Source organism: Gymnodraco acuticeps, unplaced genomic scaffold, assembly GCF_902827175.1.
Source record: "Gymnodraco acuticeps unplaced genomic scaffold, fGymAcu1.1, whole genome shotgun sequence".
Classification (NCBI taxonomy): Eukaryota; Metazoa; Chordata; class Actinopteri; order Perciformes; family Bathydraconidae; genus Gymnodraco; species Gymnodraco acuticeps.
In genome coordinates, this window is record NW_022990907.1 from 193485 (window position 1) to 221170 (window position 27686).

Below are 27686 nucleotides of genomic sequence, written 5' to 3' on the forward strand. Positions count from 1 at the left end.
AATACCGCCACTGGCTCACAGTCCAAGCCCCTACTGACTGAGCCACTGCCGGACGGATTAGGAGGCATTATGTGACCGTGGGAGCCTGGTAGATATATTCGCGTGGTAATTAATGATGATAGATATGGAGGTGCTCGTCCATGTAAGATTTGCAAGGTTAATAGTATTGTTATAGAACAATTCTTGCACGAAAAAATGTACAATACTTTAGGGAAACTCTTCAATTGTGCATGAATTAATCTTGTTACCTCAGTGAGGAAGGTGTGGATGCTGAGTGCCTCCTGCAGGAGTTTCCCTTTCCTCTCCGCCTCCGTCAGAAGGTCCTCGTGGAGACGCTTCAACTCTTTCAGACGCTCCCGGATGTCGTGAGACGCAAAGTGACGACCTCTGACCTACGGGGGTCAGTTGAATGTAAGTCTCACCTCGTTAGTTCATTATTTTCATTCTAAAAAAAGTACAAAAAACCACCTTCTTAACACAACAAAGAGTTTATATAATGAGTGACAGCTACTCACCAGACTATGTCCCGCCTCCTGAACTGCCTGGACCAATGGGGCGCGGCTTGAGATCTCCTGCTTCACAGCCTGAAAAGTAAACAAGCATAAAAAAAATCTGAGCGTGTTGGGAGGCTTTAAACTCTACTACAAACCTCTGTAATTTCTTATTTATTCAACTTGAAAGTAATTTAACCAAAAAAGAACCCACGGACATCACAGCATTCATTCATAAACTTTAAAATAACAGACATTTAATCTAAAGCCCTGGTTTCAAAATTGAACATATTATAATTAGGGCCGGGACTCGATTAAAAAAATTATGCTTTGTAATTAATTAATCGAAATTAATCGCATTTTTAATCACATATAAATATTTGACCTAAGAACAGTGAGAAGCAATTTTTTTCATATGGATTTTAGTATACCATTAGGCGCATTCACACCGCAGTACTTTTCCCACAAAGGTTCATGAGAACTTAGTTCATGAGAACTCTTTGAACCTGGGGGAGGATTAGGCAAATGAAGCCGCTGACGTCACTTCTTCTTCTTCTGCTTTGGGTTTACTGGCAGGCCGCAAACCACTTCACGGCGTATACTGCCGCCCAAAGTCCCCGGCCGGAAGTCCCCGGAGTTGGGGACTGGCTTCAGTAGAAGCTGCTGGGAGTCCCAGCAGCCTTCCGAGTAAATCGCCAGAACACCGACACCTCCTCATCTCCACCGCTCCCATGTTTTATTTTGTGTTGCCATAAGTTAGTCTCTCTGCGTTTCTGCGCTGGGCTAATGCTAATAATGCTAATGCGAGGATAATAAAATGGCGGCTTCACAAAACTTTTTGGGAGTTTTACGGGGCGTGGTTTGCAATCCGCCCAGCCAATCAGAAATATAGCTCTTTTCTCACAAGAGAGCCGTACGAAAGTCCCTGCTCTCTAGCAGCTCTCTGCTCTCTAGCAGGGACTTTCGTGGGGGTAAAAAGGTTCTCATGAACTAATTTTAGTACGGCTCTTTTTGGTGTGAACGCGATAAAAGAGGCTAACGTCCACGCTAGCTTCCACGCTAGCTGCTATATGTTTTGCATTGAGGTGATACTTGAGGCTTGATGTGCTGCGGTGGTATGCGAATTCCTTTTTGCATAATTTGCACACAACCGTGCTCTTATCGACGCTTCCATCCGTCCGTTTTTTAAAACAACATTTCCCACTGTTGTTCACTGTGGTTTGTTGTTGTCTGAAGTCATGAACGTTAGTTGGTGCTCCAGTATAATCGGTACGCCTGAAACTCATCCAGTGAGAAACGTTCCGCGGTGCAAAAATAAGTGCGATTAAAATGCGTTAATTTTTTTAACGCGTTAATTTTTGTGTAATTAATTAATCTTAATTAACGCGTTAAAGTCCCGGCCCTAATTATAATTGATATCTATTTACTCTGAATCAGGTTGAAACATTTCTTTTTTTATGGCAGTTTATTTTGAGACAGACATCCATTATTTTAAAATATGTTATTATAGTTTACTAAAATAGTTCTCTATCGTTTTTAAATTTTTGTTTTACTTTTATGTATGCACCATGACATCAAGTCAAATTCCTCATACGTGTCAACCTATATTTTTTAAACACTGTTTTTTCCTTATTAATGTTATCATTGCAGGTGTGTATGAGTATGCGTGTGTGTGAGTGTGAGTATGTGTGGGTGTGTGAGTGTGTGTGTGTGTGTGCGTGTGCGTGTGTGTGTGTGTGTGGTGTGGTGTGTGTGTGAGTGAGTAAGTGTGTGAGTGTGTGTGTGTGTGTGTGTGTGTATGTGTGTGTGTGTGTGTGTGTATGTGTGAGTGTGTGTGTGTGTATGTGTGTGTGTGTGTATGTGTGTGTGAATACGTACGTGTGTGTGAGTATGCGAGTGTGTGTGTGAGTATGCGAGTGTGTGTGTGAGTATGTGTGTGTGTGAGTATGTGTGTGAGTATGTGTGTGTGTGTGTGTGTGTGTGTGTGTGTACCTGGTGTTTGTGCAGCAGCTGCTGGGTGCTGCTCAGAGTGCCCCCCCACTCTCTGTTAGTGGTGGAGGGCAGTCTGTCGCTCAGCCAGGCCGCCTCCTCCTCCAGGTCTCTGTAGAACTGGAACAGAACCTGCCAGGCCTCCAGGGTTTCCCTCCGACTCAGCAGGGGCTCCGACAGACTGTTGTACCTGATCGGGTAAACATCACGGGCATTTTTAACATCTGTTGTAAACACCTCTGAACATAGTTATACTTCTGCTGCATAATGTTAAAGGGTCATTTCAGTTGATAAACACTGGTCTCCGAAATCCGAAAAAAAATCATTCAGTCAGGCAAGTTGTAAACAGTTAATCTAGATGACCTTAAACCACCTTAGTTAGTAAATCCAGAAGTGAGTTTAGATGTTATTTAATGCTATTTGTCTGAGAGCTTTAGTCACTTTTAAATACAGTTTTCTATCCCCTTACATCAAGTGAAAACCATGCAACTCCAGATATATATATCCTTTATTTAACCACCGTCTCATTCAGATTAAAATCTCTTTTTCAAGAGCGACCTGTCCAAGAGGGCAGCATAGGATAAAGTGTTCCGTTATGTCCTTTAAAATAAATTATACTACTTCTTAAGATTAATACACTATTAGAAACCCTCTTGAATCAGCAGGAAAAGAGCAATCTAATAAACCAAATCCAAACGTCCGACCTGTTGATGGTGTGAGCGACTCTCGTCTGGATCTCCTCAGCCAGGAAGTTTCTCTGCGAGTGGAAGCTCTTCGCTGTATCCATCAGACCCTGTTAGATAAAGAAACATAATAAACGCCATGCACTATACTGTATAATTCCTCACATATCCACATCAGCTGGTCACGCACCTGTATTCTGTCTCTGAGTCCGTCCACCTCCTCCTCCAGGCCCTGCAGAGCCTTCAGCAGCCGGCTGACGGACGGCAGGTCGCTGCCACAGTCCTCATTGTTCAGTTCACTTTCCACTGAGCCCACACTCTGCTCCATGTCATCCAGAGAGCGCTGGAACTGCAACGCCTGAATGAAACACACACACATTGAAGGGTTGAAAAAGGACCGGGCGATAACCAGGCTCTGGGAGTATCGGATTACACGTAGCAGGATTACGTAATGAGGATACCAAAAAAAAGTAACTGTATTCCCTTACAATTAGTTACATGTAAATTAATGTAATCAGTAACGTCTAAGTAACACATTATAAAAGTAATCCGATTACTTTTCGTTACTTTTGGATTACCTCAATGTTAAATGCAAAGCAAATATATACAAGATGTTTTATAATTAAGTGTATTATGTAAAACAACAGAACGATGTGTCATCTTAAATCAGGCCTCATCAAGGCCTACAGAATACTTTGTAGTTTTTTTCAAATGCAGTTTTAGTTTAAATCTTAAAGGTCCCATGTCATGGCCATTTCTACTGATCATAACTCCATTGTTGAGGTCTACTAAAACCTGCCCCCCCCCCTCCCTGTGAGCCCAGTGGCCGTCTGCGAGACAGCGAGACACAGCGAAACCCAGCCCGAAACACACACACACCCGCAGCCTGGCTGGGAGTGTGTGTGTGTGTGTGCTCAGGCTGAGTTCCTCGGTGTCTCGCTGTCTCGCCGACCCCACACCAGTGAGCCAGCTCAGTGTCCCGCTCCTCGCAGCAGCGAGCGTCGGAACATCCCGCCGAGTGTGTGTGTGAGGAAGTCCGCGGATTGGTCCAAACGTAACGGCTCCGCGGACGTAACGGCTCCGCGGACATTACGTCACTATACCCGAAATACGTCACTATACCCAAGTAGTAAACAATGGAAAAAGAGAAATGTCCAACGAGGCGTTCTGGGGCAGCACAGACAGGTCTTCTCTGTGTTAGAGTGTTACTCGCTACAGGGTGCACTTTGAGGGTTTGAGACTCTGCAGACCGTTCACATGCAGAACAAGCTATGACACACAAGGGGACGGGTAATAACCGGAAAAGCATGACATGGGACCTTTACGATAAAAGTAAACACAGTATTTTGTTTAATACATTATTTTGTAACATTGTAATAATGTTTAAGGAGTGTAACAGTAATCTGACTACAACTGGATGTTATGTAACTGTAAGGGAAAACATTTCTGATGTAACTGTTGGGGAAATATTTTCTTAGGCCCATAACTTTGACGCAGGTTATCAGTTTGCACTTCCCTCACTGAGCACAACCTTGGGCTGCTCTCAGTGTTTTGTCTCCTTATTCCTGCCTGATAGAGGTGCTATAGTGTTTTATCTTGTTATGCACAATGTTGACTATTCTCTCAGAACCAGCTAAACACATGGGTCTGGGGTAGAGATCTTCAGAACATGGTCGAAGCTCCAAATAAACCATCAGTGTTTCCCATCAAAGTTCCAGCTCTCTCTCTCCGTGTCTCTCTGAGTTTCGTCTCCATTGATTCAGAAGTTTCCATCAATGTAACCCTCCCGACCCTGGCTATGACTATATCAAACATCATGGTGCTTTCCTCCTGGTACCTGGTAGGCCTCCTGCAGTCTGGTCTTCTTCTCCTTACAGTTCTGGATCAGAGCGTCCCAGCTGTCCGTCAGCTCTCTGAGTCGAGGACGGACGTTCACTTCAGCTGATCGAGAGTCAGACAGCAGCTTCTCTGATTCCTGCAAGACATCAAGATTCAAGGCTTTTATTGTCATTCGCACATAGCTACAGTGTAGTTATGTGATGACAATCTTAGGTCACAGGCTCCTCCAACAGTGCAACACAGTAACACGGATAAAATAGTGCAAGAAAATACAAATAAAATAGAATAGAAATAGTGCAATAAGAGTCTATATACATTCATCCCGTCAGTCACAACGACCTATTCGTTATTTTCGGTCTGGAATTAAGGCTTTTGGGAATTTACACCAATGAAGAACATTTGAATTTCCTTGAGATTTAAGTTTAGTTTTAGTTACAATAGCCCTTTATGCAACACACATATGTGACCCGCTCTATCGAAATCAGTCGGAAGTCGCAACGGCTCATTTCAAAATAAACGTGGATTTGCGTAAAAAACGATGTTTTGTTTGATTTTAAACAAACAAAGTCTTGGCTTTCAGAATATGAAACTGTTATTTCCAAACTCACACGATAAATACATTCTTTAAGCTTGTAAAGGGAAGATGACAGGCAATCTGCTCTTCCGCAGCGCCGCCCCCCTCCCTCCGGCTGACATTATGAATGTAAGCGTATAGTAATCATAGATAACACGGCAGGGTTTGTTACAGTTTGTTTTCATCTGATTTCAAACAAACAAAGTCTTGGCTTTCAGAATATTAAACTTGTTTCGGCAAATTCAGAAGATAAATACAACTTTGAAGCTTCGGCATAATTACAAGCGGAGAACGGAGTAACTTAACGTCACAGCAGGCGTAACAACAGCCGGTGTTTCTCGTGAGGGTTTTCCCCGGGAAACAAACGCAATACACACAAATGCAAAATTACACAAATACACACACACACACACACTCTCGCGAGCTTCCCCCAGACCAGTAATCCAAACGGAAATATCTTCCCTCCCTCCATTTTGATCATTTGCTAACAACCAATCAGATCGATGGATTCCAGAGAAGAGGAAACTTTGAAGGCCTTTTTCTCAAAACGATGACTCGTGACAGTCGTTATATAATGTGACATATTTCGCTTAATATTTGGAGTACAAAAACAATCCAGATATCATTAGAAAACTAGGAATCTCCTCTTTCCAGCAGTGTATACAACTCAAAATGTGTCTTCGGGTCAATGCGACTGATTTCGATGGAGCAGGTCACATATGTTTTAGTGCCAATACCAAAACGTTCTGTTATGTTTTTAAAAAATCTACAAAAGCATTTTTTCATCTAACAAACAAAGCCAGAGTTCTTAAGTGCTAAATGTTGTCCAAATAACTTTGTCTTAAGACTAAAATAATCAATTTCATCCCATCAGTACTGATGTATGTATATATATATATATCTTAGCATTAAAATATATTGAAATACACAGACCTTGGTGAGTGTGTCCACTCGGTAGCGGTTAGCGAGGATCTCGGCTTCGAAGCTCTGGTGTTTCAGCAGCTTGGCCTGAAGGTTGGTCGGTTCCCTCCAGCTCTCATCCAGCGCCACTGCATTACGCTCGTTCAGCCACACACACACCTGGAACACACACATTTACTACATTTATGATTACTGATTACAATTTGCAATTCTTCTGTATATCTGTAAATGATATACTATCTTATGTATATAAAGTACATTATGAGCCTATATTCCTGCCACTGCATTATTTTTGATCTTTTTAAAGAACAATTTCACTATCCAGAATGTTGTATACTATTTATATTTGTTTATACTATTTTTCATTTTCTCTTTAATTGATAACTCTTTTCCACTTTCAAGTCTTTGGATTTTCATGTTGAGCACACTGGTCCTGTAACAAAATAATTTCCTAATTTGGGATTAATAAAGTAAGTAAGTCAGTCAGTCAGTCAGTCAGTCAGTCAGTCAGTCAGTCAGTCAGTCAGTCAGTCAGTCAGTCAGTCTACCTACCTATCCATCCATCCATCCATCCATCCACCCACCCACCCACCCACCTACCTACCTACCTACCTACCTACCTACCTATCTATCCACCTATCTACATATTCTGTTTTCAGACCAACAAAGCAAACATCAGCAGGTTAAGTGATGTTGTTCAAGAATGATGCTAGTAATAATTAAGTATTCTGCATGATTGTACTAAGTTAATTACAAGATTTAAATGAGTACCTGGTAGCTGCTGGACAGGAACTGCTGCAGCTTCAGGCATCGATCCAGAGCTTTGTGACGAGATCTGCTCTGCTGCTGCAGCTGACTCCGTCTACACACACACACACACACACACACACACACACACACACACACACACACACACACACACACACACACACACACACACACACACACACACACACACACACACACACACACACACACACACACACACACACACACACACACACACACACACACACACACACACACACACACACACACCACACACACACACACACACACACACACACACACACACACACACACACACACACACACACACACACACACACACACACACACACACACACACACAGGTTCCCTTCATTAGCCACCTTTAGCTTAGCATAAAGTGGTGTTAATATGAGGAGATTATCCTGCTGAACAAAATGTGTAAGTATCATAAAAAATTTTTTGCTACAGATCTAATTTACTACAATATTCCAACATCTAAAGAAATAATCCCACTGCTTCTTTCACTGTTTCCCACCCAAAAGGAAAACTCTCTTGATGAGAAACAGATGTTATGATCAGAGATTCTCTTCACCTGGTGGCCAGCGCTTTGGTTTTGGCTCTGATGTTGTCGGAGTCGTAGTGTTTCTGTTGGATCATCTTCTGACCCAGTGTCTCCACCTCGTCCAGCTGCTCCACCTGAGCCTCTAGCGCCTCCTCAAACTGAGCGTGTTTCCTCTGAAGAGTCTCCACCTCCATCACCATGCTCTGCACCAACACCACAGAAGAAGACACTGATTGGAAGCCGTATTCTTACATTAAAAGGTCTCCTATCATACTGTTTTCATTACTTTATTATAGGTCTCAGATATAAACAGAGCCTGTCTCTGATTGGCTGAAACCCCAAACAGATCATTGCAGCATTACCCATAATCCCCTCTGTTTCAGCCCTGTTTCCAAAGTGCTGATTCTCTGTCTGTTACTTTAGATGAAAATAAGGAGCCCCTCCCCACGCCCCTCTGAGAGAGAGTTGGTTACAAAGAACTCAATGGTGGTCTAGGAGGAGATTCAGGTGATAAGGGGGGGGGGGGGGGGGGGGGGGTTACATAGAAATGGATCAAAAAGAGAGAGAATCTTTGTTCCTGAAACTTTCAGAGTCTCTTTCCACAGAGGGGACACATGTTGATGTAGAAGAGACATGAAGAAGAGGGGACACATGTTGATGTAGAAGAGACATGAAGAAGAGGGGACACATGTTGATGTAGAAGAGACATGAAGAAGAGGGGACACATGTTGATGTAGAAGAGACATGAAGACGAGGGGACACATGGTGATGTAGAAGAGACATGAAGAAGAGGGGACACATGTTGATGTAGAGAGACATGAAGAAGATGGGGACACATGTATGGAGATGTAGAAGAGACATGAAGAGATGGGACACATGTTGATGTAGAAGAGACATGAAGAAGAGGGGAACACATGTTGATGTAGAGAGCATGAAGAAGAGGGGACACATGTGATGTAGAAGAGACATGAAGAAGAGGGGACACATGTTGATGTAGAAGAGACATGAAGAAGAGGGGACACATGTTGATGTAGAAGAGACATGAAGAAGAGGGGACACATGGTGATGTAGAAGAGACATGAAGAAGAGGGGACACATGGTGATGTAGAAGAGACATGAAGAAGAGGGGAGACACATGTTGATGTAGAAGAGACATGAAGAAGAGGGGACACATGTTGATGTAGAAGAGACATGAAGAAGAGGGGACACATGTTGATGTAGAAGAGACATGAAGAAGAGGGGACACATGTTGATGTAGAAGAGACATGAAGAAGAGGGGACACATGTTGATGTAGAAGAGACATGAAGAAGAGGGGACACATGTTGATGTAGAAGAGACATGAAGAAGAGGGGACACATGTTGATGTAGAAGAGACATGAAGAAGAGGGGACACATGTTGATTTAGAAGAGACATGAAGAAGAGGGGACACATGTTGATGTAGAAGAGACATGAAGAAGAGGGGACACATGTTGATGTAGAAGAGACATGAAGAAGAGGGGACACATGTTGATGTAGAAGAGACATGAAGAAGAGGGGACACATGTTGATGTAGAAGAGACATGAAGAAGAGGGGACACATGTTGATGTAGAAGAGACATGAAGAGAGGGGACACATGTTGATGTAGAAGAGACATGAAGAAGAGGGGACACATGGTGATGTAGAAGGACAAGTAGACATGAAGAAGAGGGGACACATGTTGATGTAGAAGAGACATGAAGAAGAGGGGACACATGTTGATGTAGAAGAGACATGAAGAAGAGGGGACACATGTTGATGTAGAAGGAGACATGAAGAAGAGGGGACACATGTTGATGTAGAAGAGACATGAAGAAGAGGGGACACATGTTGATGTAGAAGAGACATGAAGAAGAGGGGACACATGTTGATGTAGAAGAGACATGAAGAAGAGGGGACACATGTTGATGTAGAAGAGACATGAAGAAGAGGGGACACATGTTGATGTAGAAGAGACATGAAGAAGAGGGGACACATGTTGATGTAGAAGAGACATGAAGAAGAGGGGACACATGTTGATGTAGAAGAGACATGAAGAAGAGGGGACACATGTTGATGTAGAAGAGACATGAAGAAGAGGGGACACATGTTGATGTAGAAGAGACATGAGAAGAGGGACACATGTTGATGTAGAAGAGACATGAAGAAGAGGGGACACATGGTGATGTAGAAGAGGAGACATGAAGAAGAGGGGACACATGTTGATGTAGAAGAGACATGAAGAAGAGGGGACACATGTTGATGTAGAAGAGACATGAAGAAGAGGGGACACATGTTGATGTAGAAGAGACATGAAGAAGAGGGGACACATGTTGATGTAGAAGAGACATGAAGAAGAGGGGACACATGTGATGTAGAAGAGACATGAAGAAGAGGGGACACATGTTGATGTAGAAGAGACATGAAGCAGAGGGGACACATGTTGATGTAAGAAGAGACATGAAGAAGAGGGGGACACATGTTGATGTAGAAGAGACATGAAGAAGAGGGGACACATGTTGATGTAGAAGAGACATGAAGAAGAGGGGACACATGGTGATGTAGAAGAGACATGAAGAAGAGGGACCACATGGTTGATGTAGAAGAGACATGAAGACGAGGGGACATCACTGTTGATGTAGAAGAGACGATGAAGAAGAGGGGACACATGGTTATGTAGAAGAGACATGAAGAAGAGGGGACACATGTTGATGTAGAAGAGACATGAAGAAGAGGGGACACATGGTTGATGTAGAAGAGACATTGAAGAAGAGGGGACACATGTTGATGTAGAAGAGACATGAAGAAGAGGGGACACATGTTGATGTAGAAGAGACATGAAGAAGAGGGGACACATGTTGATGTAGAAGAAGAGACACGTGTGAGTAGAAGAGACATGAAGAAGGGGGACACATGTTGATGTAGACGAGACATGACGAAGAGGGGACACATGTTGATTGTAGAAGAGACATGAAGAAGAGGGGACACACTGTTGATGTAGACGAGACATGAAGAAGAGGGACACATGTTGATGTAGAAGAGACATGGAGAAGAGGGGACACATGTTGATGTAGAAGAGACATGAAGAAGAGGGGACACATGTTGATGTAGAAGAGACATGGAGAAGTGGATTTTGCACAATAGGTGACCTTTAAATGTGAAAATGAAAAGTCAGACAGGAGGTTCTTTCCTACCCCGAGGTCCTGGTTGGAGAGGAACGCCTCCTTGTTGCTCAGCCAGCTCTCACACTGATCCACAGAGGACAAGAAGACCTGCAGGATCCAGAAACATCATTAACCCACAACCAAAACATTATGATATATTAAAGTAGCATTTCAACTATAGGAAAATATTCTGTTATCAGTAAACGCCATATTGAATTGTGTTTTTTTTAAATCTTGTTTAGTTTAGGAAATGTGCTTTTCTACACATCCTGCATTTTATATATTATTACATTTACTTAAACGTGCACCTGAAAATGCAAATAAACGCACCTGAAGTATAGCATGTAGTATTATACGTTGTTATACATTTTAATTTGTCTATTTAAAATGGTTTTTTTATATATTTGTGCATTTATTCATAAATATATTTAGGTAGATACATTTATTAATTTACAAAGGTCTTTTTCTAAATGTTTCGCATATAAAAACTTAATTTGAAAAGTATAAATAAATATATATGTTAAGGCAACAGTAAATTACATTTTTTAAATATCAAGTACTGTCAAAATTATTATTAAGTAGTAGAACAATTCACATTTACCATGTCCCTGATTAGCTAACAATTAAATCATTTGAGTGTGACCAAAGTTCCTGCAGGTGCGAAGTTAATTTGAATGTCTAATCTATTGTATGAAAGTGAATCTCCTCACCTGCAGGGTGCGAGCCTGCTCCAGCGTCGTGTTTCGGTTCAGCCACGCTCGGTCCAGTCCAGATTTGGCTTCTTCCAGCTGGTTCAGAGCCTTCTGGATCTCTGCCTTCAAACCGTGCCCCGACCGGATCAGACCCAGACCGAAGTCCCGCACGGAGTCGATGCGCTCGGCACGGGCGTCGATCTCCGTCTGACGAAACAGAAACACACTCAAATTTGATCCAACGGAATCAACTAAGTCAGGGGTGTCCAAACTACGGCCCAGGGGCCAAATGCGGCCCGGGGCCCATTTTGAAACGGCCCTCAGCTAATTCAAAAGTATAAGGACATATGGCCCACAAATGAAACTTGTGCTTGCGATATATTTTACTATTATGTAAAAATATATATCACAGTATTCATGTGAGCCCAATTCTCAAATAAATTCAATCAATTAAAGTTGGAAACATTTTCAAACATATCTTAGTTGATACAAAACAATAACTTCATTACATAACAAGCTTGAAATCTACCCTTCATATTTCTCCTTATTATAATCAATCTGAAGCGTCTGTTTTAAGGGATGAGCTGCCAACAATCACAAGCATCATTTACCTACATTTGATTGGTTTTGCTAACTTATAACTGAACTTATGAGGCAATATACTTCTAGTGAGTGGCCCAGCCCTTCGTATGTTGTTCTGTATGTGGCCCTCTGTGAAAAAGGTTTGGACACCCCTGCTCTTGATATATCGCTCACCTTCCAGTCCTGATGCTCCACGATGAGCCGCTCTGCCTCAGCTCTGGTCTTGGGAAGCCCTTTCTCTGCCATCTCACCGCTCTGCTTCACACTCCACTCCAGCAGGAGGCGCTGGTTGGCTTTGAAGAGCTGCAGCTGGTGAGCCTCCTGCAGCTTCTCCTTCCTGCACAAATATATGAGATCACAGTCGAACAAAAACAGGTTTATTTTGCTTAGGAAGGTTCATAACGGAGCTGAATGACCCAGGGATAGTACAATGCAGCCATGATAAAACTGTAAGAGAGAGAGTGTGTGTGTGTGTGTGTGTGTGTGTGTGTGTGTGTGTGTGTGTGTGTGTGTGTGTGTGTGTGTGTGTGTGTGTGTGTCAGTGAGTCAGTGATAGACAGACAGACAGACAGACAAACAGACAGACACACACGCAGACACACACACACACACACACACACACACACAGACACACACACAGACACAGACACACTTTATTGATCCCAATTTGGGGAAATTCCTTCGTCGCAGAAGTATGTTCAGACTTTATAGTACAATACTTAAAGTGGAAAAGAGAATTGACAATTAAAAATAAAATGAAACATTTTAATATATTATATCACATCTAAAAAAATATAAACAAAACATTATAAAATATTCTGGATAATTACAATAAAAAGGCAATTTTTATAAGAAAGGAGAAACTCAAACTACTGAGCAGCGAGTTCTCTTTAATGCTAAGGAAAGATCCACTGGACCATCCTTCACCAAAGGAAAGGAAATGATGCCACTAAACAATCTTTGTGGCATTCAAAGCTTTTAGATAAAGTCCTCCTCACCTGAGTTTCACCTCCTGGTCCAGAGTCTTCAGAGCTTTCTGCACCTCTTTCTGTTTGCTCTTCAGCTTGTCGCTCATCACTGATCGAGCCTTCAGGTGATCCGAGACCTCCATCTCCAGAGCCTGAGAGAAGAGAGAGGAGGAGAGTAAAGTCTCTGCGACCTTTTATGAATACATGTTTTTATTTATTTTGAGACATCTATGGTGTAATCTGATCTTTCACATGAGATCATCTTCCTCAAGGCATTTTTTAAATCACATTAAAAGCCAACATCTTACACACAATGTACGTATTGTATAAATTCTAACAGCCAAATATTAACCTAAAAAGAGAAGAGCGATGAATACAGACGATGACAATTTGGAATAAACGACAAATCCAAAGAAAAATAAACAAATTTGATGTTTAGAAATAAATGTGTGGTCGACTCTTGGTAACTCCATCTATCCATCCAGCCATCCATCCATCCTTCCATCTATCTATCTATCCATCCATCCATCCATCCATCCGTCCATCCGGCCATCTATCATCTATCTATCATCCATCGAGCGAGCGAGCCAGCCAGCAGCGAGCCAGCCAGCCAGCCGCGAGCGAGCGAGCCAGCCACCAGCCAGCGAGCCAGCCAGCCAGCCAGCCGGCCAGCCAGCCAGCGAGCCAGCCAGCCAGCGAGCCAGCCAGCAGGCCAGCCGGCCAGAGAGCGAGCGAGCGAGCCAGCCAGCCAGCGAGCGAGCGAGCAGCAGCCAGCGAGCCAGCCAGCCACCAGGCCAGCGAGCGAGCGAGCCAGGCAGCCAGCGAGCCAGCGAGCCAGCCAGCCATCCCACCAGCCAGCGAGCGAGCCAGCCAGCCAGCAGCGAGCCAGCCAGCGAGCCAGCGAGCGAGCCAGCCAGCCAGCCAGCCAGCCAGCGAGCGAGCCAGCGAGCCAGCCAGCTGAGCAGCGAGCCGAGCCAGCCACCCACCCAGCCAGCGAGCGAGCGAGCCAGCCAGCCAGCCAGCGAGCCAGCGAGCCAGAGCCAGCCAGCCAGGAGCGAGCCAGCCAGCCAGCAGCGAGCCAGCAGCCAGCCAGCCAGCCAGCCAGCGAGCGAGCGAGCCAGCCAGCCAGCGAGCCAGCGAGCCAGCCAGCGAGCGAGCCAGCGAGCCAGCCAGCGAGCGAGCCAGAGAGCAGCCAGCCAGCCAGCGAGCCAGCGAGCCAGCCAGCCAGCCAGCCAGCCAGCCACCAGCCAGCGAGCGAGCGAGCCAGCGAGCTAGCCGAAGCGAGCGAGCCAGCCAGCCAGCCACCCAGCCAGCGAGCGAGCGAGCCAGCGACCCAGCCAGCGAGCCAGCCAGCCAGCCAGCCAGGAGGGAGCCAGCCAGCCAGCCGAGCAGCCAGCCAGCCAGCCACCCAGCCAGCCAGCGAGCGAGCCAGCCAGCCAGCCAGCGAGCGAGCGAGCCAGCCAGAGCCAGCGAGCGCCAGCCAGCGAGCCAGAGCCAGCAGGAGCGAGCCAGCGAGCCAGCCAGCGAGCCAGCGAGCCAGCCAGCCAGCCAGCCAGCCACCCAGCCAGCGAGCGAGCGAGCCAGAGCGAGCCAGCGAGCGAGCCAGCCAGCCAGCCAGCCACCAGCCAGCGAGCGAGCGAGCGACCCAGCCAGCGAGCCAGCCAAGCCAGCCAGCGAGCGAGCCAGCCAGGCCAGCCAGCGAGCCAGCCAGCCAGCCAGCCCCCAGCGAGCCAGCCAGCCAGCCAGCCAGCCAGCCACCCACCAGCGAGCGAGCGAGCCAGAGCGAGCCAGCGAGCGAGCCAGCCAGCCAGCCACCCAGCCAGCGAGCAGCGAGCCAGCGACCCAGCCAGCGAGCCAGCCAGCCAGCAGCGAGCGAGCAGCCAGCCAGCCAGCGAGCCAGCCCAGCCAGCACCCAGCCAGCAGCGAGCCAGCGAGCGAGAGCAGCCAGCGAGCCAGCCAGCGAGCGAGCCAGCCAGCCAGCCAGCAGCCAGCCACCCAGCCAGATCGAGCGAGCCAGCGACGAGCGAGCGAGCGAGCGAGCCAGCGAGCCGAGCCAGCCAGCCCACCCACCCATCCATCTATCTACCCATCCATCTATCCATCCATCCATCCATCTATCTATCCATCCATCCATCCACCCATCTATCTATCTATCCATCTATCTATCCATCCATCCATCCATGAGTCAACCTTTTAAGGTTTTAGGACTCATTCCTGCACCATGTTATACTATATATCAAACCTCCTGAAGTGTTTAGGATCAGAAAAGTCTCTTAAAAGCCGTCCAGCTCACCTTTGACCTCTCCTGGATGACGCCCACCTCTCTCTCTGTTTCCTCGTGGCGTCTGATCAGGTTCTCCACGCTGTCCACATCAAACCCACAGTCCTGACCCTGCAGCAGCAGCATCTGCAGACACAGCCATTGTTAAAGGTCTACTATCATGCTATTTTTAGGCATTTATTATGGGTCTCAAATATATCAAAATATATTAAAAAAACATGTCTATGATGTGTTTTGCTCAAAATACCAAACAGATCATGCATTTTAGACGCTGATTCTGGGTCCTTAGCTTGAAGATAATGTTGATTTTTGAGCTAATGCCTGCTCAGAATTCTACCGAGATACAGCTAAATGCTGCCGTGATGAAACGCCATCATGTTCCAAACCACATCAAGGATGATCTCTGAGCTCAAACTCTATTTCTCTTGCAGGTTTACCACAAGGTGAGTTCCTTTTTATATTTCCTGCTTTTTTAAACATACTCTCTCCAGTACAGGTTAGCTCTGAGTGTTAGCGATGCTAATGTCAACACAGACCATATTACGTCCAAAACAGTTGGGCATTGTTTCTGATAGCAACGTTTCTGATTGGGCCGTGGGTCCACATTTCAGATATTACGTCATATCGGACGCAAATCTGGATCAGCTCCGTTGTTCCCCGTTTTTAGAGATTTGTGTACGGAGGAAAAGAGAGAGGGTTTTATTTCCTGACGCTGCGTGAGTTCCCCGACACACCGAGGACACAAGTTGATGTATTAAGGACATTAAAGTGCATTTTGCTAGTATGAGATGACTCACCTTCTCGTTGGCTCTGTCTCGAACCTCCTCGAGCTCTCGGATCAGAGCGTGGACCACCAGCGCCCCTTCTAGCTTCTTCTTGTAATTGCTCAGATCTCCGTGAAACTTGCTCCACCTGGAAGAGACGAAAGACAACTTGTAAAACTGATAAAATGACCCGTTAAAAGGTGGGATTAAAAAGCGAGTGTTACCTCTCGTTGAGCTGCTTTCTCCTCTGTCTAACGGTAACCAGTTCTTCTGCACTCTGTCTCTTCTGCAGTCTGTCGGCCAGTCTGTTGATGGCTGTGATGTGAGCGTCGTCTACTGTCACGTCCTATCGATTAAATATACCGTAAGTATCTTTTATGCATCCTACTGTAGTCAGAAACCGAAATCATTAAGTGGAACAAATGCCTTTAATTCAAAATCCCTTCCTTTGGTAAGTATGTATTTTCTTTTCTGATCTTAGACGTTCTCTACATTTGACTTATTCCATGTTGCTGTTAATGCAAACACCTGCATCCTTTTCAAATAAAAAACATTTAGCACAGTCCACATATAGTGACAGTTTACACCGACATAGCATAAGGCCCTTTTTTCTCACCCCATCTCCAGTTCCCCTGAACTCGCTGAGTTTCTTCAGCAGCTGAACTCCATGTTCGTAATCCTTTCCAACATCTCCGACATTAATCATCACCTCCTGGAAAACAGACGGATTTAGAAGCAGATATTTAACACTATAACACACTCACAGTGGCGAGCCGTCATCTGAGGGCCTAAGATATTCTGCAAAATAATATTTAAAAACATTAAAAAAAAAAATATATATATATTTTTAGTTATATTTTTCATTAGTTTTACCAAAATAACTTGATTTAATTATATTTAAAATAACATTTCCAAAGAAATAAATCCTTTGAATCTGCCTATTCAGTTTCTGTTTGAATGTGAAGGGTTAAATGAAAGAAGCTCGTCTCTGCGAGGTGAAGCTAAGAGCTGATTGGTGGTCCAGCTATGAGGGCCCGCTAGGGTAACTGAACGAGAGAGTAATGTCAAATGACAGTACAATTGACCAATCATATCTTCCCGCTGTGAAACTTTTCTTGTTTCCATAGCAACAACAACTTCCTGTCAACAGCGTAAACTCGCCTTCAAAATAAAAGCAGGCCAAATTACACACAAGACGTTACAAGTGCAACGAAAGTAACAAACACAATGCAATATCCTTTTCAATTTCAAAGAACACAAATTGGGTTATTTACAGGTGTTGTTTTGTGTGGTAGAGGGTCGCTGTCATTGATGCGTTTTGCACCCCGGGCCGTTGTTTTAATATTCCGCTGAAGTATAATAACTCTTTTTTTTTTTTTTTTTTACAGAGAAGGGTTGGGGGTCAGAGGGCCTAGGTATAAAAGTCACGGCTCGCCACTGCACACTCATTATAAACACTGTCCCTCCATTATTCATCAAGCGTCTTTGAGCATTAGGAAAAGCGCTATAAAAATGCAATGTCATCGAGTGGTGCAGGGATGACGTATTCACCCGGAAGTAAGCTGCTGGTTCCCTCCACAAAAAAGCGATGGGATTTCTCCATAGGATTTTGGAAACAGTTTGCAGGAGGCAGGGACTTGCTTTCAAGCAGAACAGAAACTAACTTAGAGGAGTGTTCACGTGTTCGGCGTAATGACGTACAACGGCCTCCACGACTTCTGTAGTCCTATTCAGCCACTTGGTAACAACCATCGTTTCTCAGACACGTCCACTCTTCAGAAATCACCAGTGGGGTCACTGCTGATGGATTTAATGTCGTAGAACAAAACGTGATCCGTCTCTTCAATGTGTCTCAACCACAGATCTAATTTCCAGATATTCTCCTAAACCCTACAGAGAGATCCCATTGGCTCTGAGACGAGGGAACAGGAAGTAGTGAAATGCTGACTTCCGGGTTTTAGGACTCGTCACTGCACCACTCTATGATTATTATTGTCCTACCTTGTTTCTGATCCAGGCCTCGACCTCTTCCACTTTCTGCAGGAACTCCAGGAAGTCTCTGTTGTCTTCCAGAGCTTTCCCTCTGCTGGCCAGGGCTTTCTTCAGCTCCTCCCAGTGGAGCTGCAAGGCGGAGGAACTCCTCTTCACTTCCTTAGACCTCGGATGGCGAAGAGAAACCAGCTCCTTTCCAGCCTGGAGGTAAAGAAGAAGAAGAGGAACTCATGGAGTTTCAGATATTTGAAGCCAGTGAAGTCAAATATGTTTTCTAAGAGATGTTTTACCTGCAGCACCGAGCCGATGATCTCTCTGTGAGCGAGGATCTCTGCCTCGAACACCTGGTGTTTCTGCAGAAGCTTCATCTTGGCCTGCAGGTAGCTGAGATCTGCTTTACCGTCTTCTGCCATCTTCTGCATCCGCTCAGACACCCACTCCTCAGCCTGACACACACACACACACACACACACACACACACACACACACACACACACACACACACACACACACACACACACACACACACACACACACACACACACACACACACACAGTAAAGGGTTAATGGACTGCCTTTGTAGTACACGATATAAGGAAAGATATTTATTATAACAAACTCAACTAACCAAAAGAGCTACCACAATGGGATGTGTTAGTCAGTAAGATCAGTAGTGTAGGTGTGGGTGTGTGAACATGGTGTGTGAAGAAGTGCTTTTCCCGTTTTTGCGACCACACAAGTAAACATGGAAGTATATGAAAAAGTGTTCTGGTTTACAAAGGAGATGTTTGTCTCGATGCAATATGGAAAAACGTTATTGTCACCATGAGGAAATTTGCTTTTGAGGACATGCCTTGTTCCTTTGCCTAACGGCCCGTCCACACTACAGCGTCGACAGCTTCAATCTGCCCATTCACTTTGAATGGGGTGACGTCACGTTGCCACGCTTTTCGCCGAACTGAATTGTGGGTAGCATAGCGGAGACGCCGGAGTAGCCAGCGCCAGCCAATCAAATCCCGTTTCGGAAAATCTGACAGCTCAAGCCGTAGCCAATGAAACCGCGTCTAAGCTGGGAGAGATATCCCGCCGTTCATTTCTATATTTAAAAAAAAGATGGAGGAGAAACTAATTATCGCCGTAGCAAATCACCCGGTTTTGTATGACCAGACCCTCTTCACCTACCGGGATACAAACCGGAGGAACCAGGCATGGAGGGAGGTGGCAGAGACAGTGGGTGAAACTGGTAGGTTTTCGCCTGTTTGGGGAGTTATATATATATATATATATATATATATATTTCTCCCATAAAATCCCCGGGGGTTTTTGCTTTGTATGTCGGGGGCGGGAGATTCATGTGATTGGTTGTTGGTCGCGTTGCTTGAATAAAATCCCCAAGCTTCAGACACGCCCAGCTCCAAGCTTTTTTTGAAGCTGTAGTGTGGACGCTCCGTAAGCCACTGGCCGTTTCTCAATCTCGAGGATACTGGCTTCCAAGCCAATATTTCAAGGATGCTACGTCATCGAGTGCCGCCGAAGGACTGTTCCAATCTCCAACATACTTGGAATTCCACCGAGGCCGCGTCCTTGGTTTGGGGGAAATTTCGAGGCAGCACATGGGTAGACTTCGCGTCCTGAAAATCCCCACAATGCTTTGCGCACGGACCAATTTCAAAAACCCTTGCGGAGAATGGCTGAACCGACGCAGCACACATTTAAATGTAAGTATGTAGGGGCGTAGAACATGTGTAGGTAAATATGTTACTTTGTTACATTTGTTTGTTATCACCAAAAATGTGTTCCGTGAAAGTAAAGCAAGTTCATAATTAGATAGACATCGTGAGGTATTTACTTTCGGTACAGTTTATGTTGAAACCGTTAGAGAGAGTGGCACACTTGTTAGCCCGTTCCATTCTTCTTCGTTTTCCGAAGCCGTGGCTTGGAAGTATACTTGCTTCGTTTCTGAAGGAAGTGACTTGGAAGTACGCGACTACCAAGCCAGCATCCTCGAGATTGAGAAACGGCCACTGTGTCCCTGTGGCTTCATGCACCTTTATTGCACATCAAAACCTAGTTTCCCCATGGGATTAATAAAGTATTGTGATAGATTGATTACATTATCATCATATACAGTTAACGAGAGTCATCGATGAGTTTCTCACCTCAGCTACGTCTCTGTTGAAGATACACAGCATCCTGGAGAGCTCCAGCTCCTCCCTGCGTTTGACGGACAGCTCCTTGATCCTATCACGTCTCTTGAGGAGGGCTTTGAGTTTGGTTTGGACCGAGCTGCTCTTCTCTCTGCTCAGCTGCTTCTTCAGCCGCTCGGACAGCTCCTTCAGAGAGGAGAGCTGCACCAAACACAGGGAGGGAACATTTCAATTACCAAATCATCCCCAAAGCTGCAAAACAAGTCAACAAACCGTGAACATGTCGGGATAATATTTAGATTTGGACCGTAGATCTTATCCTACTTGTCTTCCACTAGGGCTACCTGAATATCCGAATATTCGTTCGTTGGAGTACTATTCGGGTTTCAATTTCGTTATTCGGATATTCGTTTTTTCTTTTTGAATTTATTGAACTCTCCAATATCAACGTAAGAGCTTGGTCGGGGGGTGCTAACACTTAACCATAAATCGTTTACTTTCTCCGTCTTTATATGTAGATATGACTTTTTCTCCATTAATCTCCGTCACGTTGTTTCCATAGCAACAACAACTTCCTGTCAACAGCGTAAACTCACCTTCAAAATAAAAGCATGTCTATACAAAATAGAAAGCCAAGCCAAATTACACTTAAGACATATACAACTGCAACGAAAGTAACAAACACAATGCGATATCCTTTTCAATTTCAAAGAACACAAATTGGGTTGTATACATTAACAAATAGCTATAAAACAACAACACTGTAGAATAACAAAAAGAATGCCGTGAATAAATCGCTGCTGATTACTACAGTACATGTTTACATATAAAATGATGGAACAGGACGTTAACATGCTGCGATTAAATGATGGCTCACATTTGAAGTACAGGGAAAGAGATAAATAATAAAAGAATATCAGACCTTGTCCTCCTGCGAGCTGAGCAGCTTCTCAAAAGCTTCATGCCGTTTTATCAACCCCTCCGTCTCATCGACTGTGTTTCCCAGAGTGCTGTTCTGCATCAGGATCTGTGGAGAGATTTGAACGAGCGATCAGACGCTGGATGGTATGTTTCTCATGTTCCTCTCACAAAGGGATGCGTTTACCTCCTGTGAGCTGGAGGTTTTGTCCATGCTGTTAACGTCTCTGTAGAAGACCTGCTCCAGATGAATGCTCTCTAGCCAGCTTTGTTTCAGGATCCACTGATCCTCCAGCTTGTCTCGCTCCTCTTGCAAAGCCTTTAGCTTCTCCAACACCTGGAAGAAACAGTTAAACATATCCAGCATCAAAATGCATCCCAGGACATTTGGAGGATACACCATTCAACCATGAGGGAATTCTCGTGGAAGAATCTGATTTGTTTCTTCCTTACACGAGAGGTGAAGAGTAAACAGATGTCGACAGAAGTGTTGGCGAGAAAATAATCAGGAAATAATTGTATTTTGGGAAATGATATGTAAGGAAATACGTCAAATAATAGGTTTCTAGAAGTTGTTTGGTACTCTACTTATGTAAATTCACTGAGGAAACTATTGCAAGTGACAGATATTTGATCAAAATGCTGCTCATACCCAGCATGAAAGCTATCACTAGGAAGGAAGGAAGCACCACCAACGAAAAACCAAAGGGTAACAATTGTGGAAGAAATCTTTTGATAGAAAAACTGACTTATAAATTGAGATTACAAAAAACACAACTCAACAGAAAGTGGGAAAAATGGACTCTATAAAAGACTCAAAACAAAGACATCTGACTGGAACAATACCTAATAGTTACATGTATCTTCAATACTATAATAACATGAAGACATATCCTTTTATTTTTATTTGTATTGCCTTGCTGGCCTTTTTGTTACATGATTGTTATGTTGTTGTAACCAGCATGTTAACGCCATGTATATTTAGATTTAAATTACAAACAAAAACACACTCCCAGGACAGTCATAGCATCATGATTTGTGTCTTATTTGAGCAGAGTTAGAGCATGGATGTATAATAAGAACCCATATGTGTCTCATAGAACACAGTTGAGTTTCCCCCTTAAGCCCCGCCTCCTGTCATTAAGCCCCACCCCCCGAGCTCCCGCTCTCGGCTCACTAGAATGAATGGAGAGAGAAATAAATCTGGATTCGGCTTTTAGTGCATTTTACAACTTTAAAGGTGGGGTAGGTAATTTTGGAGAAACCAGCTCGAGTGCGCTAGAATTTGAAAATACACAACCAGAAAAAATCTGCCACTTCCTCACAGAGCCCCTCCTCCAACACACACGAACGCGCACATGACCAATGAGGGCACAAGATAAGTTTGTGCACCGATGGAAGGCTGACAGGCAGGTAGGCCATCCAGTTACTTTAGCCGGCTCAGATGATTGGTCGTGCTTTTTACAGCGCCACGGCTTCCACAGATGAAATGTTTTTATATATATATTGTCAAAGCATTTAATGTATTCATTGCTATCAGGATGTTAAGAGCATTCCATGGAATATAACAAGTGTTTCTGAAGTGAATTACCTACCCCACCTTTAAGGACCTAATGATTCTAATAAGGGCTATAAAATAGTTCATACAGTTTATTTAGTTAAAAAAGAAAACGTATCCGCTGATTTACAGACGTCTCTTTCCCCATGTTAGTCAATGGGGAAAAGTCTTTCTGGGCCGGGTGACGTCACAGACTGATACAGAAGTTGAAGTACCGCCGTTTGGCCACAACGAATATGTTCCTCAGAGTCCGGCGCACTTCCATGGGGCTTGAGTAAAAGGCCTGAAAAAGACGCGATCCATTTGTGAATATGGTGATTGCACATCGTACCTCCTTCCTGTTGGTTCGGTCCTGCGTCTGCAGCTCCTCTCCCATGTCCAGAGCCTGCTGGTAGGTCTCCTGTCTGGCCTCCATCTCCGCCCACAGCTGCTGGTGTATGGCCAGCTGCAGGTCAGAGGTCACCACATCACTGATGCTCTCCTCAGCAGCCATCGCACCGATCAGCTGGCTGCACCACAGGAAGTAATCCTGCGCCTGGAGAGCACAAGGACACATTGGTAAGAGCTGAGAATCCTCAACGTTTTAAACAAAGTTGAAATCATCGTTTTTTTCTTCACCGTGTTGAGGAACATGTATCTTTGGCACGCCAGTTTGAGCTCCTCCTCCCTCTTTTCAGCGTGGAGACGGAGATCCTCCCACCGCTCCACCAGTTGCTGCTGCACTTCCTGGAGGCGGAGCTTCAGCTGAGGCGAGCAGAGGTCCAAGATGGAGTCAACGCCATCCAGCTGCTCCTGCAACTGCAACACACACAAAAAGTATAAATCAGCAACAAAATAACTGTGAGTTCAGGGGAAATATGTTGAGGGTTTGAAGCAGTGGCAGTGTGAGAAAAATACTGCTTTTCTGAAGAGTTAATGTGCGCTGAGGCTGCGTGATACTGCTGGGCTCTCCGTTGTCCTCTACCTGTTGCTCTGTGGCAGTGAGCTCGTGCAGCAGAGCTTCATGTTTCCTCAGCTGCGACGTCACTCCTCTCAAATCCTTCGCCCAGTCCGTCAGGGATGCTCTTCTTCCGTCGCTCCTACAGAGACAAAGAGCGGGATGAAGGTGAATGGATCTAACGTGTGTGATTAAATGTATGTGATGAACTGACAGATAAATGCTGTACCTGGATGAGTGTCAGAGCGTCGCTCAGGTCTTGGTAAAAGCGGTGACATTCCTCGGCTTTCTGCAGCTGATCCTGTCGCTCCGTGGCCACTGCCTTCAAATCTTCCCAGCATGCACTGCAAACAAACAGAGGTGGGACGTAGTGGAGCACAAATACTTTGTTACTGTACTTAAGTACACGTTTCTGGTATCAGTACTTTACTCCACTACTTATCCTTATCTTACATGTTGAACACAAATACCTCCTGTACTTTCTACTTCTTACATGTTGAACTCAAATACCTGTACTTTCTACTTCTTACATGTTGAACTCAAATACCTGTACTTTCTACTTCTTACATGTTGAACTCAAATACCTGTACTTTCTACTTCTCACATGTTGAACCCAAATACCTGTACTTTCTACTTCTTACATGTTGAACTCAAATACCTGTACTTTCTACTTCTTACATGTTGAACTCAAATACCTGTACTTTCTACTTCTCACATGTTGAAACTCAAATACCTGTACTTTCTACTTCTTACATGTTGAACTCAAATACCTGTACTTTCTACTTCTTACATGTTGAACTCAATACCTGTACTTTCTACTTCTTACATGTTGAACTCAATACCTGTACTTTCTACTTCTTACATGTTGAACTCAAATACCTGTACTTTCTACTTCTTACATGTTGAACACAAATACCTGTACTTTCTACTTCTTACATGTTGAACACAAATACCTGTACTTTCTACTTCTTACATGTTGAACACAAATACCTGTACTTTCTACTTCTTACATGTTGAACCCAAATACCTGTACTTTCTGTCTACTTCTTACATGTTGAACTCAAATACCTGTACTTTCTAACTTCTTACATGTTGAAACTCAAATACCTGTACTTTCTACTTCTACATGTTGAACTCAATACCTGTACTTTCTACTTCTCACATGTTGAACTCAAATACCTGTAATTTCTACTTCTCACATGTTGAACTCAAATACCTGTACTTTCTACTTCCGTACATGTTGAACTCAAATACCTGTACTTTCTACTTCTTACAGTGTTGAACTCAAATACCTGTACTTTCTACTTCTTACATGTTGAACTCAAATACCTGTACTTTCTACTTCTTACCTGTTGAACTCAAATACCTGTACTTTCTACTTCTCACATGTTGAACTCAAATACCTGTACTTTCTACTTCTCTCATTTTCCAAACAGCTGGTTCCTTTAGTCTGAATGTGTGTTTGAATGCGGTCATTATTCTTTAGAGTCATTGCGTGCCTATTGATTTGAACACGATCCGTGTATCCATCATTTCCTGGTCTTCTCTAAAGAAGAGGGACCAATGGAAACGTTGTCATGTTGCCGTTGTTCAGCATGGAAACATTCATTAGCTAACAATGACATTATTGTTCTATTAATATAAAGGGAGGTCAGGTACTCTTTAAAGCAGCTGCTAGCTATGGGTACTTTTTACTGAAGTACATTTCAAAGCCTCTTTACTTTGACTTGAGTAAAGAAGTTTAGTCAGTACTTCTACTTTTACCATTTTAAACACGAGTATCTGTACTTCTACTTGAGTAAAGCATGTGAGTACTTTTGCCATCTCTGCAAACAAACCACACAAAGTGAAGGGACGACATGTATCTTTTTCTTAAATCCTGATATTTGTGACTGAGCCGCTGCAGTGGGAGTGCGTGTGTGACTGAGCCGCTGCTGTGGGAGTGCGTGTGTGACTGAGCTGCTGCAGTGGGAGTGCGTGTGTGACTGAGCCGCTGCAGTGGGAGTGCGTGTGTACCTGAGCTGCTGCTGTGCGTCTCTGACTGCAGAGCTCTGGGGGTGTTTGCTGAGGATCAGTCCAGCAGCCAGATCGCTGCAGCTCTGCAGTCCCTCCTCTCCGACCTCCAGCTGCTTCAGGAAACCTTCAAACTTCCCACGGAGCAACTGAAACGCCCGTCACAAACACAGAAACTCTAACATATGTCACACTGCACTGTCACTTTTATTCCTGTACCTTTGCTATTCATGTTTCATTATCTTTGCTTTTAAATTTGTGTTTTTAAATGCCATTTTATAATATGCTGCTTAATGCTCTTATGGCGCTTTTCCACTGCAGGGCCTCGCTCGGCTTAATACGGTATGGCTAGGCCTCGTTAGGCCTCATTAGGCCAGGCTCACTTTATGCTGCGTTTCCATTACAGTTTAGTAGCTGGGGCAGTAACTATAGTAACGCAGTGTAGGCGGAGCCGTGACGTCATCTTCAATGCGAACCACAAAACCACCAAAGCACTCAGAGCTCACAGCTCTTCATATCTGTTCAGAAAGTACAAAAGTTAAACAAGTACAAACCACAGACTGTCTGTGTCATGGCGAGTACAGTCGCTGCTTTATTTATGTCTGTCGGCCGTTGTTGTGAGTGTGGACGGTCGGAGCATACACTGCGTTAGCTTAGCCGATCTCCATTTAGAAAACACGCATTTAAAAAAAGGGTGTTTCTCTGTCGTCTGTCTGCAGACTTGTCAAAGCATTAACTCATGGTTTTTACTAACCGGTATCAGTATGTTGTTACTTCGGCATCATTTTGAAACGTGTATTACAATTAAATCACGGTCAAATATGTTCATCTTGTTGTAGTTGCCAGCGATTCTCTCACTAGCATACTCAGCCCGGTTGTTGGCCCGGAAAGAACCTCGATTTTGGAGAGCCAGAAAACTGTGAAAAAGTACCCGCTAGCCGGAACTACGCCGAGTGGAAACGCAACAAAAAACGGGCACGGCACGCTTAAACCGTGCTCGGCGCTGTAGTGGAAATGCGCCATTAATGTCTCATTTTTGTGAAGCACTTTGAATTGCCTTGTGTTGAAAGGTGCTATGTAAATAAAATTGCCGAAAATCTTTACCCTTAAGGTCCATTATCCACATGAATTAGGATTTATATGTGACTGTCTGCCTTTAAACAGAACTTAACCATGTACATGATTCATACAATATTGCTCATATAAATGTTTTTTTAGATCAGAAGAAGATGGTTTTAACAGCTGTTGTTTAAGATTAATTAAATGTATGAAGGTAGTTGTTGGTAAACATGGTGATTATTATTTTATAACATGTAGTGAGAGAGACTTATTTTCTAGTTTATGGTCTAGATTAGAAGATGCAATGCACTACCAGTTTGAAAATAATACCATTACCTTTAATAGATACTACATGTAGTTAAGCTGAACAGTCCTAGATCTGTGAAGCCATACATAACTTAGCTTGTGAAAGTGTGAAAGTCCATTGCAATATTTCACAAAGCCAAGAACATCCTGTGCTATTTAAAGACATAACTTGTACTTGAATGAATATGTAGCTGGACACCTTTGTCCATTCGGTAGCTCGTTGTGTTAACAAAAGTACTTTAGTGCAGACTCCTGTTAATGAGATGTCACCTGGATGTGTTGGTAGTCGTTCCCGAGGTCCTGAGACTCAGCTGTCAGTCTCTGCTCGTTCATCCAGTCCTCTAACTCTGAACATTCTCGTATGAACTCGTGGAGATGCAGGACTTCCTTTAACCTCTGACCCCTGAAGGGAGGACCGTGAGGTGAAAGGGTCAGGTGCTTATTCAGGTATTTTAAAAACAACAACCCCTGTGTGTT

General features: G+C 44.2%; 1 protein-coding gene across 1 annotated transcript in view; it reads right to left on the reverse strand.

The window, feature by feature from the left end:
- The window catches only part of sptbn5 (spectrin, beta, non-erythrocytic 5), a 138417-nt gene that overhangs the window by 43182 nt on the left and 67549 nt on the right, over nucleotides 1-27686 (reverse strand). Inside the window, exons 42-66 of the mRNA XM_034233828.1 lie at nucleotides 23859-23925; nucleotides 23513-23692; nucleotides 23226-23429; nucleotides 21524-21673; nucleotides 21341-21445; nucleotides 20431-20619; nucleotides 18561-18716; nucleotides 18280-18471; nucleotides 16895-16990; nucleotides 16503-16624; nucleotides 16312-16426; nucleotides 15527-15640; nucleotides 13264-13385; nucleotides 12440-12602; nucleotides 11702-11890; nucleotides 11022-11099; nucleotides 7861-8033; nucleotides 7269-7359; nucleotides 6510-6656; nucleotides 5001-5138; nucleotides 3354-3521; nucleotides 3185-3273; nucleotides 2484-2670; nucleotides 516-584; nucleotides 249-392 (exon numbers count right to left, since the gene is read on the reverse strand). Of these exons, the coding sequence (XP_034089719.1) occupies nucleotides 249-392; nucleotides 516-584; nucleotides 2484-2670; nucleotides 3185-3273; nucleotides 3354-3521; nucleotides 5001-5138; nucleotides 6510-6656; nucleotides 7269-7359; nucleotides 7861-8033; nucleotides 11022-11099; nucleotides 11702-11890; nucleotides 12440-12602; nucleotides 13264-13385; nucleotides 15527-15640; nucleotides 16312-16426; nucleotides 16503-16624; nucleotides 16895-16990; nucleotides 18280-18471; nucleotides 18561-18716; nucleotides 20431-20619; nucleotides 21341-21445; nucleotides 21524-21673; nucleotides 23226-23429; nucleotides 23513-23692; nucleotides 23859-23925 (3448 nt within the window). The remainder of the gene's footprint in view (nucleotides 1-248; nucleotides 393-515; nucleotides 585-2483; nucleotides 2671-3184; nucleotides 3274-3353; nucleotides 3522-5000; nucleotides 5139-6509; nucleotides 6657-7268; nucleotides 7360-7860; nucleotides 8034-11021; nucleotides 11100-11701; nucleotides 11891-12439; nucleotides 12603-13263; nucleotides 13386-15526; nucleotides 15641-16311; nucleotides 16427-16502; nucleotides 16625-16894; nucleotides 16991-18279; nucleotides 18472-18560; nucleotides 18717-20430; nucleotides 20620-21340; nucleotides 21446-21523; nucleotides 21674-23225; nucleotides 23430-23512; nucleotides 23693-23858; nucleotides 23926-27686) is intronic.